A 17,708-nucleotide genomic window follows, 5' to 3' on the forward strand; every position below is an offset into this window, starting at 1 on the left:
GGTTAAATTTACACTTGCCAAAACAAATTGATTTTCTACGCTGACATCACATTACTGCAGTTTGAACCATCCTAAAAATAAAGAGCATACAGCTGATGTGGTGACCAGGAGAGCTGACATTAATAGTATCCCCACACATGGATGTGTGCAAAGGTCATGACCCTGCTGCAGCACACACTGTGTGATCCACTGAATAAGCACAAAGTTGCTTCTCTTGGGCTGCTTGTGTCAGTCACTGTGGTGTTACTGCAGAGTTTTACCACTAGAGTGTATCACAGAGCCATTAATTACACTGAGTCCACCAGCATGCAGCTTACGTTCACATCAGTCTGTCAATGCTTTCATTTTCTGTTTTTCCCCCCCTTTCTTTCTTAGATAGATTAAATTATAAAACATGAGAACACTTTTTAGAAAAGCAAGCATGTGAAGATTACAGCTGCTGACAGGCAGGTAGAAGAATAGCACAAAGTTTATTCAAAAATAAAACATACACATTGCACACTATTAAAATATCTCAGGACTCCAAATGAACTACTTAAAAAAGACTGATGACAAAAACACAATGGCACGAGGTGTGAAATGTTCTAAAACAGTGATGTACAGACGAACTGGTGCCAAACTCGGTGCGACTATCACTACAACATACGAATATTTTCAACCTATTTATCCTACAACAGTGTTAAAAATAAACAAAGGCAAATTTAATCATAAAGGCAATGGTTATACTGAAAGTATGAGATCCAAGTTTTTATTCTCCACATATTTTGTTTTTGCGTTCTTGTTTCTGAGGTCAGCAGTGATGATATATTAGTCCTTTGGCCGTAAGTGAGATTACTGAACAAACAGACCAGCTCAGCTTACCAGCAGGAAATTGCTGCGTAATTACATGCTTACCACATGCCAAACATGAGTGACTTTAAAAACATGTAGCATGTGATCGCTGCTCTCTGTGTGTCCGACATCAGGACTACACATAAAACAGATTTCATCAATTTTGGTGGAGAGCTGGAGCACTGGCAAAGGAAGAGCCCATGACCTTTTTTTGCAGATTCAGGTCACTTACTTTAAAATTGCAAAATAGTGCACTGGCGTTGGCCTTATCAGAGAGTATGCTCTCCAAGTGCCCTTTGTAGATACACATGTGAAACCTCATTAATATCAAAACCTCATTATCTGAATTTGAGTTTTAAAAAAGAAAAAAGACAAAAAATAAAACAAATATACAGCATTTGTGTTTGTCTCCCTTTAAATAAATACATGCTAAACACCAAAACACAGCATACCAAGGGCCAAGAGGAGATTGTATAAAGCAAAACAAATATTTTCAATAACACTCTGGCGCTGTTTCAGGGATTTATTTTTCAAATTTTCAAGCCCTTGATATGCGTCACTTTCATTTATTGCACCACAAGATAATATTGCATAGGATGTAAGCTGTTACCAGCTCCTCGTTGCCCAGCCATGACACTGTGTGTGTAAAAAAAAAAGATCCATAAAGCTCTGATGCAGACAAATCTGGTAGTGAGAGCCAATTTGTTTCGGTTGAATGGTCAGAAGTTCATAAATGCAACTAAAAGAACTCATTTCATTTATGCCAGCAGGCATTTGTATTTTCACAGGCCTCGATGTGCCACTGGGATCCTGGTAGACCCACTGTGGTATAAAGATAAAAAAAAAAACTGTTGTGCTTGTTGCCTCCCAGAAGGTGCCTCTTCTGAGAGATGAAAAATCGATGACCTTGTCAGACTCTATCTAGCAGTCCTGATTATCGCTGCAAGTGGAAGTTCTTCCAGCCTTGGACAGGAAGAGCTTTCCGCTGGGACAGACGCAGACCTCGTAGAGAATCTGAGCATTTCCAGAAACCCCGTCCTCGCTCTTGGGCAGGCGCGGCATGCGCACCGTCTCAGCATCCAGCACCAGCTGTACAGCAGACAGCACGGAGAGCAAGGACGATTAAAGGAGAACAACAAAGATCCAGCGAAAGAGCAAGGAAATATCACTCTGTTTCAGTCCTTTTACGTCATGCACGCACAATAAGACACAGTGTGCAGCGAGCTAAAGAATTATCTATTTAATACCTAACCAGTGCATGACGACATGATGATAATTATTTAAAAAAAGAAAAAAGGTCTGACAGTAAATCAGCTTAAAATGAGAGAACGTGAGCATTAAAGTTAAGTGCAGATTAACATGCAGTTATCATCCTCACAGCAAGGAAAGAAAGATGATGAAGTGATACAGCACACAACTACTCTGTCATATAAATGCGCTGATCTACTGAGAATGAATTCAAAAAAGGTCAAATAAGTGCTCGTGATACAAATGCCTCTAACGTGCTTCAGTCAGCTCGATGCACCACAGCCATTAGTCAGATCCGATTCAGCCACCAATTACCAAAACTCACTCTAAACACTAACATGGAAACAGCAAACCACTACCCACAACAAACCTACGGAGCACAAACAGATGTTTCCAAAGTTCAAAAGAAAGGGTTAGGGTTAGACGAGATTCTCACTGCTTTAGAAAAAGATTTTCTTTAATATGTTACACTATGTTCTATTGATAAGAAAGATAAAGAGGCTTTTTAAGTGCCAGCTGTCTGTAAGGTGTTTCTAGACAAAAATGTTCAGTAAATGGAAAAAGCAGAGCGCCTTTCAAACTGCACTCGAGCTCCCAGGTGTGACCCGAGAGAGCGTAAAAGCGTAGCGCAGCATGTTTGATGGAAAAACATGCTCTCTATATTCCCTCTGTGAGCTAAAGGAAAAAGCATGCCTGAAGACGGCTTTGTAGCAATCAGCAGGAAGTGAAAAGTGGAATTCGTACCAGCCCTTCTTTAGACTGCAGAATGACATCCATGTTGGAAGCAGCTTCAATGTTGCCAGCCAGAGCTTTCATAAAAACTCCTTTCGGTGCATCCATACTGAGCGAGCGAGTCGGGGACTCCAACCTAAAGAAACATCTCGACTTTAAAAATACCACCATTTTATCTGTTCGCTTGTTTATTTCGCCTGAGCAACACTAGTGAGACTGAACCTAAACTTTTACATCTTATAGTTTTGTATTTCTTTAGCAGATTGTTTTGAAAAATCCAATAATACACAAAGTCTGAAATGCTCACCTCAGCTCTTTCAAAATTTCTGATCTCAGCTGAGGCACCTCCACTGAATGCTGGAACAGCGCTCCTTCAGGACCTGCAAACAAAGATACACGAACATCAAGATCTGTTACAGAATTTAATAGAGTCCAGGAGCCTGATATGGTCACAACACACACCAAACATTTTTAATAAAACAACATGAGTAGCTTTGCTGACAGTGGCATTCATGGTGTGTTGGCCAGTTCATCCCTTTGTCCCAGACTGAAGTATTTTAACACTGCACTCACCAGCCACTTCATTAAGCACCCCTGTTCAACTGCTTGTTAATGCAAACATCTAATCAGCCAATCACATGGCAGCAACTCGGCATATTTAGACATGTAGGCATGCTCAGGATGACCTGCTGAAGTTCAAACTGAGCAACAGAATGGGGAAGAAAGGTGATTTGAATTATTTTGAATGTAGACTGACTGTTGCTGTCAGACGGGTTGCTCTGGGAATTTCACAAACTGCTGATCTACTGGGATTTTCCCACACAAGCATCACTAGTGTTTACAGACAAAGGTCTGATAAATATCCGGTGAGCAGCAGATTTCTAGCTGAAAATGCCTTTTTGATGCCAGAGGTCAGAGGAGAATGGTCAGACTGCTCCGAGCTGATAGGAAGGCAACAGTAACTCATTACTCATTACAACCAAGGTATTGAATTTATTTCATTTCAATTTTATTTTTATAATCCCAAATCACAGGAACAGTTGCCTCAAGGCGCTTTCTATTTTTAGGTAATGACCTTAAAATAATACAGAGAAAACAGACAAAACCCCCAAAATCATATGACCCCCATGAGCAAGTGCTTTGGTAACAGTGGGAAGGAAAAACTCCCTTTTAACAGGAAGGAACCTCCAGCAGAGCCAGGCTCAGGGAGGGCCAGCCATCTCTTGCCACCAGTTGGAGGTGAGAGGAGGAAGATGGGACAAAAGGCATGCTCTGGAAGCATAGTTCCAGCCTGCTTTGGTTCAGGCTGCTGGTGGTGAGCAATATTTTCTTAGCACACTTTGGACTCCTTAGAGCAACTGAGCATTATTTAAACACCACAGCCTACCTGAATATTGCAGCTGATCGCATCCATCCCTTTATAACCGCAGTGTACTCATCCCTGGCTGCTTCCAGTAGGAAAACACACCATGTCACAAAACTCAAACTGGTTTCTTGAAAATGACAGTGAGATCAAAGAACTCACATGACCTCCACAGTCATCAGATCTCAGTCCAATAGAGGACCTTTGGGTCTGTGGTGGAACGGGAGATTCTGATGACGGATGTGCAGCTGACAAATCTGCAGCAACAGTGTGATGCCGTCATGTCACTGTCGACCAAAATCTCTGAGGTATCCTTTGAAGAATTAAGGTAGCTCTGAAGGTGTACCTAATAAAGTGCCAGGTGAGTGTAACTAAAGTTTTGTAGACGCCACCTGTGCTCAGAGGATGAGGGGCTGCTGACTGTAATCCTCTAATATTTATCTCAAAGCACTGCAGTGCAGTATATATTGTGGATTGCGTCGTAGTGTAAACATTGTTTTGTTTTTTTAAAATAGAGGCTGGCTGTCTGCCTACTTCAACTTCAGAAAAATTCAGGCAATGCTGGAGCAGAGAAGTAAAACTGGATCCAAATGCTGCAACACTTGGAGCCAACTGTGAAAGATGTAAACACTCCACAAACACAGAGAGTACAGAAGCTTTGTTTTGAGGATTCCTGGAAAAACAGCTCCCGCTGCCTGCTGCTCTCTGCGGATCAAACTGACCCCGGGCGATACGAAGCTATCGGCTGACACTCTGTTCAACATTAATCAGTCATCACAGCGTGTGACCAGCGGCACACATAACCATTAACGCAACACACCGGAGACTAAGATTCAGAATAAAAGCACAGAAATATCCCATCAACCCTTTGTTCAGTAATATGATAAACTGTACATTGTGCTCTGGTATCTCATTTTTCTGTTCTCTCTGTGCACTTCAAAGATATCCACGCACTGTATGACACGAATGACTGTGAAAATGACTGGGCTGTCTCTGCCCTTGGGTGCTGGATTGTTGAGCTGATATTTGCCATCAAACCAAATTGGTCCTGTTGAGTCTACATCTGTTGTCAGTGTTATCATTTTTTCAATTTTTTTCCCCAAAACCCTTCCACCAACAGGTGTGTGCTACATCCAAGGAAACACAGCACGTCGCGGCCATTGGTGTACCTGTGACTCGTAGTTTGTCTGGCCCAATCTCAGCCTTGTCGCCATCTGCAGTGAACAGCATGTTGTCATTGTGCGAGTTAATGAGCAGATTTCGAGTGTGTCCCTGAGCCTCTTTTGGACCTGGAACAACAACAACAACAACAACACCTGAAGGGGTTTGGCAATAAGACATGAGTAACGTGTAACCATGAAAATCTATCATCATTCTCTTCCTGTGATTCAGTTCGATGTGCTCAGAGAGCGTAAGAGACACATTCCCAATTTAGATCAGCGTAGAGGTGGAAAGGGGAGAGACAGCGGCCACCTGCTGATGAGAAACGCACTGATTAAAAATGTGTAACCATATTACTGCTTTGGTCTGACACGTAACTTATCTGAGGTTACTTCACTTTGCCCTTCACTCCATCAGCCCTGAGAGAAGCTGATCTAAAACACGTAGATCACTCAGTGAGATATTTAACCTCTGTCAGGGCTCACAACTGTGAACAGACATGCAGTGTTCCCTAACAAGCATTTCAGTTTTATTCACAGAGGCCCAAGAGTATGCAGGCTATGCATTTTATGGCTTAATGATCAAGGACACATAACGGCACTGTGGAACACAACAATTTGCTGGCCTTTTAATTATGACAAAATCCCCCAACGTGGCAGTCGGTGAGCCATAAAGAGACGCACAAATATGATCCTCCACCGGCCTCAGGCCCTCGTGTGTAATACAGAACGATCCAGAAGCAATGGATGGAGAAAAGGAATGCTGAATTTAATGGATTTTAAATGGAAATCTAAGAGACTATAAATTGAAATATGGCCTCTTGTCTCTGCTAATGCTGGATGAGAAATCCCTGCAGTGCACCAGTGTCTTAACTGTCACTCTCAGTGTCACTCATCAGTGGGATGTGATGTGTGTGTGCCGCATGTTTCTGTGTGTACATGTGTCCTCTCACCCACAGATATCCTCTCTATAACGTCACCATTTTCATTGCGGGCGTTAAGGGAAACATTTTCCGATGAGTGTAATAGAAGTGAAGAGTCCTGTGGAGATGAAGAAATATTGCCATATTAACAGCCTGTGGAAATAACATCAATCTACAACAGAAAAATGATAAAAATTAGAATATTTGCATATATGAACTTGGACAAACAGGTTTTATGTGAGGTTTTTAGGCACGCTGGCTCTGCAGGTAGCACTCGTTCACTGGTCAGACCCTTTAGTCCACACTAACTAATGGATTGTAAAAGCATTCATGATTCCCCGAGGATAACTCCTACTGACTTTCATTGCCTGACTCTAACGCTACCATGAGGTTGATAATGTGAGGTTTATTAGGCTATCAAGACAGCTCTGCAAAATTGGCATCCATAAAAAAACAGGACGTTTATTTGAATAGTGCCCATTAAAATCAGCATTACAAAACTGCTTTACAAAAACATAATACATGCAACAAAATACAAAAAAGTCAAAGTTATCAGAAGATTTAAAACCAAAGTATTACACTCTAGAGATAAGCTAGTGCATTGTCGAGAATGAAATACAATACAAATAAAAAAAGTAAACATTATAAGAATATTTTATTTAAAAAAATAAATAAAATGAGTAAAGCTTAACGCTTGCGATATAAAAGTCAGACTTGCTCAGGCAGGTTTTTCCACAGCAGAGGAGCCCAAACAGCAAATGCTCAGTCGCCTTCAGTTTTTAAGCATGAGGTGGGAACAGTTGGCAGGTTCCTGCCTCAGGATCTCAGGCTGCTCACTGGTCTATTCCAGCATCTCTTCTGGAGCCAGGTCATGAAGGGCATTCACTCCTGACACCCTGTGTCCTAATGTGGGGACATTACGTTTTGGCTTTTCTGAAATACTTTGTATTTCACTTCGGTCAATAAAGCATTTTAACTTTGTGGTGGTGACTTTATTTTGCTATGCTGTAAAATAAACAGCATGAGGATCATGAGGGTATGCTATGAGGTTTATCTGTCAGAGGTCCAAAGTAATGTGATATTTAGAATCTTCATATATCATTCCTTATATGCCTATATGTTCTCAATACAAATGATGACTATAAGAAACACAGTTTTAAATAGCCCTAAATAGCATTATTATTGCTTTGACCTTCAGATCAATCTATTAACAATCAAGGAGAGGTCAGAGGTCAAATATGACATTTGAAATCTGTATATTACAGTCATATTATATTAGATTATTTTCTATATGTTGGCAATACACACAACACTTGTGAGAATCAGTTTCTAAGATATGGCTAGGCTTTTTGTCAATTTTCTACCAATAAATCATAAAGTTCACCTTGATGACCTCAGCGGATGTAAGCAAAATTTGAATGGATTGTTAGCATGACTCCACTCTACATTCATTCAAAACTTTGAGCTATAGTGTTTACAGACAGAAAGAATGACATGAAGGCACAGAAACACTACCAAAAACATAACCTCCGTGGCAAAGTTAATAACAGTAAGAATAATAGAGAGTATGTGGCTAAAACTCAATATCGATTGTATTCTAGCACTCCTCAAATGGATACAGGAGGGCTGGATTAGCTTGCTGATATATTTCTCAAAAGTTAGGTTTGCATCAATAGCAAACACAGATTTCTGACAGCCTATTTAATTTTGGAAGGACAAAGAACTGGATAACAGGATTTTTTAAATGTTTAAATGTATTAAACTTTTATTTTATTTAAAATGTTCATTTTAGAAGATTTTCAGATATTCATTTTGGTTAGATGGTCTTAACTGGGAGATAACACTGAATGTTGCTGAAAGAGCAGCATGATAATATGTTTCTGTACAATGTGGCCAAAAGGCAGAACATACTGAAAAAGGATAGGTCCTAGTATAGAACCCTGTGGGACTCCACATGTGGTCAGAGGAGGTGGTCACCAACAGAAACTGTGTTACATGGCTGCCCCACCAGTGTTGGAGCTTTTCATAACACATTCCCATAAGCTTCTGCACATGATTCTATTCCTGTGAGCAAGCTAGCATGCTAACAACAGCATTTAGCCCAAAGCACCATAAAGTAGCTAGCATGGCGGTAAACTCAAGAAACTTGGTGTCATTTTCTGATTAACAGCTTTTTATTGTATCTTAGCTACGTATTAAGATCATAACAAATATTAATACTGCCATTTATTTTGTTTTTTTGTTTATCAAGATGTTTCCTCTCAATCATTTATCTGCTAACACATTAGCATTTACAGCTGTCGACTTGGATTATTCTACAAACACTTTACTGATATATTATTGACAATTATTATTATGATCAGGCAGCCATTAGGAGGCACTGAGCATCCTGATGGGGGAGGATATTCACCAGCCAGGCTGAAGCATTACTGACCAGAAAAAGTGCTATGGACTACTGTTTATTAAGGCTGACAAAGAATGCATTATTATCAGGCTATTTATTATTTTACCTAAATATTTGTACAGGATGTGACAGCAAGTAATTAGGTCTGTATAAGAGACATGGCAAACACACACACACACACACACACACACACACACACACACACACACACACACACACACACACAAATATAAACTGTCATAAAATGTTTAAATGAAGAAGCTTAGCAATAAATCTCTTCTGCTCCTTTGTAGCTGAGGGGAAGACATGCTTCTAAAAATGGTCTAGGAAAGCAAGTTTTCATGTAGAGGGCAGCAGGATGTCTCTCTAAGCACTGAATCACTTTAGAAACCCATAGAACACATTAGAAAATGTGTCCATCCATAAATGAGGAATACATTGCCTTTTTAATGAGGCCCATGAAGCAAGAAAAAAAATATTGCTGCTATGAGCAAGAAAAGCCATAACATGTAAACAACTGCAGCAAAGTGTTCCCATCTGCTGCTAGCAGGCGGGCCATAAACTACTTTCCACCACAAATATCCCTGAGGTTAATGGAGAGCTCAGCACACCACCACGTGCACTGTGTGCTACTGCCAAATCCAGTTTGTTCTGACACATCTCCTAAAAAAAGTACTGTCAGAAATATGCAGCTCTCTCACTACAGCTGGATAAAAAATGCCTGAGTGTCTGCGAGGAATTAGATTTAGATGATAAGATGACGTGCAGTCTCCAAAGATCCAACACACACTCAAGTTTAAGTTTAGTAAACAGTGAGAAATAATGGCCAGGCTGTCAGGCTACTTAACTGAGCAAACAGAGGTTTGAAAATGAATGGGGTAGAAGACGAAAAAGGGAGAGAAGGAGAGGGTAGAGGGGGAGAGAGGAGGCTTATATCAGAAGAATGTGGTGAAGAAGAGCAGAAAAAAAAAAGTTTGCATTCCTGATTGGCTTACTTCTCTGCTGTGGATCTCCTGAGCATAGAGAGGGAAGAGGAACTCAGACTCGCCGTCCTCCAGCTTAACCCCATCTCCATGTACTTGTAGTAGTCCCATCCCTTCCTATGATCAAAATAAAATCAAGAGGTTACATATTTAGACAAAGGCATGCCAAGAAGGCGAGGAATGTGCTTTGGCTTTCCAGCTAACAGCGTTCCCTCTATCACTTAGGTCTTTGTCTAAGGTCTCCACCATAGTGTGTACATGTGCATGCAAGAGTGTGTGTTGGCTTGCAGCTTTGTTCATAAATCCACAGTTGCCATCTGGAGTTGAGACAGAAAGCTGACAAGTCTCCATGAAATAACAAACACATTTACTCTCCTGTTTAGACAGCCAAGTAGGACTTAATGATGGATAATACTATTGCTGCCTGACATTACAATAATAAGCAGGTAATAGTCAAATGATGTGCTGATCAACAAAAGCTAAATACTAAACATTTAAACATACCATTTGAAAGGAGAAAGGAAAAACAATCCCAACTGAAAACATGGTGTCCAAATGTGAGCTGTGCATACCGTGTTGAACCACATCACCCTGAGGATCCAGATGGTGAGGGCAAAGTTGACCACCAGGATGACAATGAGCAGCAGCACAAACAGGTAGAGACAGCGCTTCCTCCAGCCATAGATGCCAATCTTGTAGAGTTCGTCGGGCACCGGCCTGGGCGTGCTGCTGCCCTCGGTGGTGGTGACATACTGTTCCCGCACCATCTGTCGCCTGGCCGCCACAGTTGAAGACAGGTACACAGGCAATGGGGTAAAATCAAAGATAATAGTAAAGATATCGAAGATAAATTTGAAATAAATTTGGCAGACCAGAGAGAATTATTAAAACAACCTGTGAACATAATGTTGATAATATCTAGTGAACCTCTTAAGAAAGCAAACAGTGTCCTGTAAAGTTCTGTATTTGGTCTTCACCAGCACCCAAAGGACATATCACAGTCTTTACCTGCTAAATATGTTGTTATCACTCTGTGTCTATCTTGCATTTGGAGCTGGGTAGTTGGTAAAGAGTAAGTTTGAGGGCTTTCTTGGAATAAAAATCCTCCTTTGTGGATCACAAACAATGCTATGATAGAGGTAATATTTGCTTAAAGCAGTAAAGTTTGCTCAAATCCCGAAACTTGCTATAAATCTTTGACTAAGGGGAACTGTGAAAATTCATTAAAATCTGCGTCTCTGTTTTGCTCTTAATTAAAATAAAGTTAATATAAAAATATTGATTGCAGAAGTGAGCGAACATTGCTTAAAGCATTCTGACAACAGGAGCACCAAGAAAAGCAGCACAAAACAGCTCCCCTCCCCCCAAAAAGAAGAAGAAAAAATAAAAACGCTATATTAAGTTTCGTACACTCAGAGCCTTTTGCTTTCTTCATCACTTCATGGATTTACAAGTGAAATGGTGCTGTCAGGAGCCTTCATCAGAATCACTTTACAAAAGTCTCTAAGCAAATCAAGTGACTAAGAAGCGTCTCGGTGTGCAACTAATTGGTTTTTGCTGTTAATTTAAAGCAGTTTCAAGTCTGCAGCTATAGTAATTAATAACATCCATCCATCCGTTTTGTCAACCAGTAATCCAACTGGAGGTCCAGAGGGACAGGTCGGGAGCCGAAGCCTATCCCAGCTCAAACAGAGTGAGAGACAGGGTTCAGACTCTACTCGTCGTTAGGCTGATGTATAACACATCTATATGTATTTGCTGCACACACTTTCTATTATTTCAAGCAAATGACCAAACATTTATTTTCTTTTGCACTCTTAAAATATAAGATGTTTGTCTTTAATATGTATTTTTCCTTTCTTTTGCTTTCCTATTAGAAAAGGACCTTTTTCTCACCATCTAGACTAATACGAAAAAGAAAGTTAGAGTTCTTGTGTGTTCAGTTCTTAAGAGTATTATTAGTTTTGTATTCTAGTTTTTGTGTATTTGTTAGGATTTATGGTTGAAGTCCTATAGTTTTCTCATAGTGGTTTTAATCGTTTGTTTTCGGTGTATTCTTTGTTTGTTTCCCCAGTCCCCTGTCTGTTTATTCTCCCTTTGTGTTTGTCATGTCTGTATGTCTCAGTCTCAATGGTAGTTTCCTGTTTTATTTTGATAGTCTCTTGTCCTGCTTGTGTTATGTTCAGTTTTGCTTCCCCTGTCATTTGTCTGACTGAGTTCACCTGTGCCTTGTTTTCCCCAGCTGTGTTGCATCTTCCTAATTACCTTGTGTGTGTATTAAAGCCCTCAGTTTCCCTCTGGTCTTCATCGTGTCGTACTCCTTATGTTTTTGTTAAGCTTGCTGGTGCTAGCTAATAAAGCTGCACTTGGAGTATAAGGGTTCCTGCATTTTGGGTCTACTCTCCACCTACCACAAAGCACACCTTGACAACATTTTCTGGTACTGCAGTGTGCAGAGGACTTGGAGTTGTATTGGTAACTAACTAAGTAATTACAAATGCAACGTTTCTATCAGCTCAACAAAAATCAGCAAACGCACAAATTGCTTGCGTGCATTTTGTAGCAGAGTGTGTTGCTAGCTAAAGGTCCAACTGCAGTATTTCACAGGAAGAAAAAAGAAAGAGCTAACTCCACTCAGAGATGGAGAAAGATAAGAAAGGCAGGACAGGAAAGGAAAGGAAGAAAAGAGGTTAGATTTAAAGGTAAGGACTGCTCACTGGTATGTGATAAACTGTAAATGTAAAGCTTACATACAAGTCTTCATGTTTTTAAATCAGGTTTTCCGTCTGACATTGTTTTTTTTTTCATATTGCGAAATGTACTGCAAAACAAACTGAGGTTGACTAACTGTGTTATTTAAAGGCTGCATGAAAATACTCTGCAGGTTACTGCAGGATAAACTGGTTAGTTTGCTGTACTGTGATGGATTTAAAGTGTGTGTGGCTGGTGCACAGTGGCTGTGGTGCTCATGGTCAGAGTTCAGTTATATATAATTATAAGCTAAGGTGATGGTGCTTAGATTCATTCACAGAAATAAACCTTCATATCAACTTTATCCTGTTTGGAAAAAAGACAGCATAAACAGTAGACTATCAGTGTAGAGGATTGACACAAAGGACAACTCATGACCAGCTGCTGACATCTTGTTGAATTCAGTTGTGAACATACACAAAGAGCAGCAGGTCAGCTGATCACAGCCTATGCATTAAGAAAAATCAACAGGAGCTCTCAATTGAAATTACACCCTCTACAATGTGGGCAACAGAAAATAGAGCTTTATTTTGTTTTCTTATTCTTAGTTTAAAAAAGGAACTGCTGCTGCCCATCAATCTGGAAAGGGTTATAAAGGCCATGTCTGAACAATATATAGTCCATCATTCTACAGTAAGAGAAAATCTTCACAACTGGAAAACATTCAAGGCAGCTGCCAATCTTCCCAGGAATGGATGTTCCAGCAAATTCAACCCAAGATCAAAAAGTGCAATTTCTCAGAGAAACTCCAAGAAATCTAAAAACTATAGTTCAAACTCTACACACCTCAGCATGATAAATGTTCAAGTTGATAAAGGTGCAATTAGAAAGATACTGATCGAGTATGGGTTGTTTTGGGAGGGCTGCCAAGGAAATCCTCTTTTCTCCAAAAGGAATATAGCAGGATGGCTTAAGATTACAAAGTTTCATCTGAAGAAACCACAAAACATCTGGAACAATATTTTGGACAGAGGAGATCGAAGTCAAGATTTTTGGCCATAATGCACAGCACCAGACTTGGAGAAAACTGAACACACCTCATCACAACTTTCAATCATGGTGCTGGAAGGCTGGTGATGTGGGCTTGTTTTGCATCCACGGGACCTGAGCACCTTGCAGACATCCATCCATCTTCTTCCACTTTTCCAATATGTGGAGGGGCTGGAGCCTATTATAGCTGTCATTAGGGTGAGCGGCAGGGTACACCCTGGGCAGGTCTCTAGTCCATCTCAACTGCCCATACCAAAGTATTTTCAAATGTGAGTCTGTCTGACAGACAGCTAAAGCTTTGCCCAAATTGGGTCATGCAGCAGGACAATGATCCCAAGCACAGCAAAAAATTCACAGAATGACAGAAAAAAGAATCAAGGTGCTGCAATGATCCAGTCAAAGGCCAAATTTCAACCTGACTGAAATGCTGTGGTGGGACTTTAAGAGGGCTGTGCATAAAGAAACCTCAATGAACTGAAGCAATGTTGCAAAAGACGGTCAATCTGCAGGGCCCACAACTCCTATACAGGAAGCCTGAAGTCCTAATCCCTGATCCTATGGGTCTTACCCAGTAGGTATGAAAAGTTCAGCTTGTGGTTGAGGGGACTCATCCAGGTGTCTTCGCTGCTAACCCTGATAAGAAGAAATCTGGACACAATGATGTGAGGGACTAATAAAGTCATACAGAAAACAATTACTTCAAGTTATTGGTGCTAAAGGTGATTCTACAAGCTAATGAATCAATAGGGGTGCTCAGTTTTTCACAGGACTTCACAGACTCCTGTGAAAACTCTTTTTAACAAGGCTGCATATTATTCCCATGAATGCTTCCACACAAAAGAGTTAGAAAATGAATTCAGACACCCAAGAGATGTGAAACCCTCAAATCATTATGATATTGTTATATACCAAAGCATGTTAAAAACATGTTTTATATGGCAATTGGTCTCTTTCTGATTACTGAATTGAAACTTTAGCTTTGCTTCTGTGTGACAAATTCTGCAGCATCCAAGTTCTCAAGGTCTATTTCAATACTTTTCCAGTTTTTATGCTTCACTACATGCATACAATGTACATACAGCAGTATGTAACGCCTTGTCTAACAGTCTACAGTATGATTCATGAGCCCAAAGCTCACACACACACAGCTACTGGATAGCTGGCTCTTTGCACCGGTGGAAAACTTGACAGAATTTCCAGCAGTTTTTTAAAAAGGCAAAGGAAAAATGGTATTTATTACAGAGCTGAGGCTGTGTTTTCTGGCTACACAGCAGCAGACTAACAGTGACAAAAACCAAGTCGATGAAAGTCAGCATATTTCAAACCACAGCCGGTACTATAAGTTATGACACAACGGTCGTTTTCTGTATTCAGTTCACGTGATAGCCTTCCGAACTGCAGGACTGCAGAACCTGCGAGCGAGCCCCCCAGTCAGCACATTTGGACCATCTGACACAGTGACAAGAGAGAACCTCAGGGGGAGATTTCACAGCGGTTCGAGTACAGCGGAGCCAAAGAGCGCACAGCCTGAGAGGGCTGCAGAGAGAGGAGTGGTGTTACTTTCTATTGATTAATCTGCATTAATAACCAGGGGCAGGCTGTGGAGAACGCTGCTTTCATTGAGGAGTGAGCCTGAAGAAAATGCTGTCAGTTAAGGATTATTATGAGTCAATGAAACACGTGAAAGAAGCAGTAACACAAAGAATGAAGATTTCTGTGCTACAAACTGCTCTTAATCTTCATCAGATCTTCAGAGCCACCACATTTCAGCTTAATGGGAAAAAAGTTATCTGAACACAGATGTATCTGGATTGTCTCAGCTGTGCTTTCTGAACTCGACAGGGTCCAGATGAAAGAAACCCGGCTGATTTACATACAAGACAGATGTTACATCTTACTGTCACAGCAAAAACATTTTCCATCATGTTAAAAGAGACACTTTTCAAGCCCGAAAGCAATTCTTCCTGACGTTACCAGATGTTCAGCCGAGCACATTATCCTGCTGTAACTCCCCCAGGCCCGAAGATGATGATGATGATGCAGGCAGGGGAAGATGAGCTGAGCATACAGTGACAAACTGTACAAGCAGAGGAGTTGTGCTGCTGTAAATAATGAAGGTAAACATTGTTCCACCCTCACACCAAGGAGTGATGAATGAAAGCAAACACGCTCTCTGCAAGCGGTCTGAGCTCTCTGAGGTCCAGGAGGACGTGTTTCACAGACACTGATAATAAAGCAAAACGGGTTGTTCCTTGCTGTGTGCTGTAAACACAGGGAGAAAGCACAAAAGGCTGATAGTATTTCTATGACCACAGGTCCTGTCACATGGCCTGCAAGCCTAGCTGTGATGAATAGCGTTTATTTCACAATGAAACAAAAAAACACTGCCAGCAAAAAGAAGGAAAAATAAGACTTTATAAGGAAAACTTGTGTCAAATACTCATTTTTTTCTCCTATATCACTTCATTTTTATGTATTAATCACAACTGTGAGAATAAATCATCATAATAAATTGAATGTCAGCAATGCAGCAGAGGCACAGCAACTTTTAGCGGTAGTTGGGAGTCCCTCTCTTTGAAGGGAGATCTCCAGTGAGGCTTGAAAAAATAAAAAAAGGGAGCCATAACAGCCAGACACGGTTTAATTGACTGATTCCAATATCTCCACACTGTATCTATTAACAGCCTCAGATCCTCGGATCTATTGTGTGTTAACATGTTGATCGGCTCAACTCTTTTATACTTTTTGGGCAAATGAGCAGTGAGAGTGAAAGAGCTCTGGCTCTGTTCATTATCACATTAATGAATTTGATCTAGTTCGGTCTAATTACTTTAAATGAAAGCATTAAGAGACTGTCAGCAGCACGAGGAGAAAGCAGCTTTGAGGCCAGATCTTTAAAGGGCGTCTTCCAGCTTCCAGTTTCTGTGCTTACCACCACCACAGACTTCCATAGCAACCCAAATAAACAGTCCCCGAACAGCTTCGCTGGAAGGCCAGGAATGCTCAATTTATGGTCGGAAATTCAATCTGACTTAGAGAGAAAAATGCTTTTGTCAGGTCTTTATTTCCTAAGTGTCCTTTTGATTGCTTCTAAATATAAATTGTCACAAATACTCTACAGTGGAAACAACTACAAAAAATTATAAAGTAGCACAGAGCTCTAATACAATCTTCTGCTCCAGGCAGGTCCATTTATCCTAGGGCATCCTCTCAATTAACCTTAAGCATATGATGCTCACTCCCTGGCTCTGTCTCTGACCTCTGAATCAGAGTTAGAGGGTCGGGTCAGACAGGCTAACTTCTACCTTTCAGTCTGCGGGGTCCGGCTGTAATTGAAAATCCAGGCTCTTCTCTGAGCCGAGGCTTGACCTGACAAAACATCACAAGTTGCACCAACTTAGAAAAGCTCAAAAAGCTTTAAGGTGGAGGAAGGACTGCGGAGTAACACCATTTGTGTGGAGCGAAGGGCGATTAGAAACTGACAACAGTGCTGAGGGTTTCTGCCTGGCTGTGTGTAGTAAGGAGGCTGGCGTCATGTCTCCACTTCGCTGTGATGCCTTAACTTCTATAAATAGGACACAGCATTGTGAACTAAATATAAAAAAGCACCAGAGGAAATGCACAGAGACACAAACCACCCAGGTATATCTAATGAATATTACAAAGAGACTGGAGGATGTCTCAGAACACACGGAAAACATTAGTGAGTCGCTCTTTTGCACAGTTAGTTTAGCATTTCAGCATTGTTAGCCATGTATGGTTAAAATACAGGGGAACTGGCAGACTGAAAGCTGACTAAAAACACTGTTTTCAAATCCAAAACTGCCTCTGTGAGGACTGAAAAGTAAACTGAGCAAAATGTGAGAAGTACAGAAGGGCAAAAACTGAAAAATATGTGCAGTAGGTGAAAGGTTACCTTCATAAAACACTTTAACTTTATACAAAGAGAAGGCTGTAAAAGACAGTAAAAATTTATAATAATAACCAAATGGGTAAATGTCGAATCGGGGGCAGAGTACTCACCGATCTGTGTGGGGGCACAGCAGTCCTCTTTCCTATGCAACAGTAAGCAGAGCTCGGGCTGGTACAAGCAGCTTGAGAAGCAGCAGCGCTTGAGCTCCTCACGCGTCTGTCAGCCACTCAACAGCTGCGTGCCATAAATCCAGCTCTGGAAGTGCCCTGAATAATCACCACGAGACGGCGCTCCCACTCGCCTGCATTCCCACTCCGACTCTGAGCTCTGACTCCCTCTGCCTTTTTAGCCGTACAGATATTTGAATATCATCAGAGTATGTGTGAGAGAGAGAGTGAGAGAGGAGTATT

The 17,708-nt window shown here is 40.9% G+C and overlaps 1 protein-coding gene across 1 annotated transcript; it reads right to left on the reverse strand.

Annotated features, from left to right (window-relative positions):
• Positions 1-424: 424 nt before the first annotated feature.
• sgcg (sarcoglycan, gamma) lies at positions 425-17,611 on the reverse strand. The gene is made up of 8 exons (XM_063494199.1): positions 17,409-17,611; positions 10,217-10,418; positions 9,657-9,761; positions 6,288-6,375; positions 5,344-5,463; positions 3,119-3,191; positions 2,824-2,947; positions 425-1,920 (listed from the first exon to the last, which is right to left on the reverse strand). Exons 2-8 carry the CDS (start codon positions 10,409-10,411, stop codon positions 1,753-1,755), a joined length of 873 nt encoding a protein of 290 aa, XP_063350269.1. The 5' UTR covers positions 10,412-10,418; positions 17,409-17,611; the 3' UTR covers positions 425-1,752.
• Between the last annotated feature and the right edge of the window lie 97 nt (positions 17,612-17,708).

This window comes from Pelmatolapia mariae, linkage group LG14 (genome assembly GCF_036321145.2).
Source record: "Pelmatolapia mariae isolate MD_Pm_ZW linkage group LG14, Pm_UMD_F_2, whole genome shotgun sequence".
Lineage (NCBI taxonomy): Eukaryota > Metazoa > Chordata > Actinopteri > Cichliformes > Cichlidae > Pelmatolapia > Pelmatolapia mariae.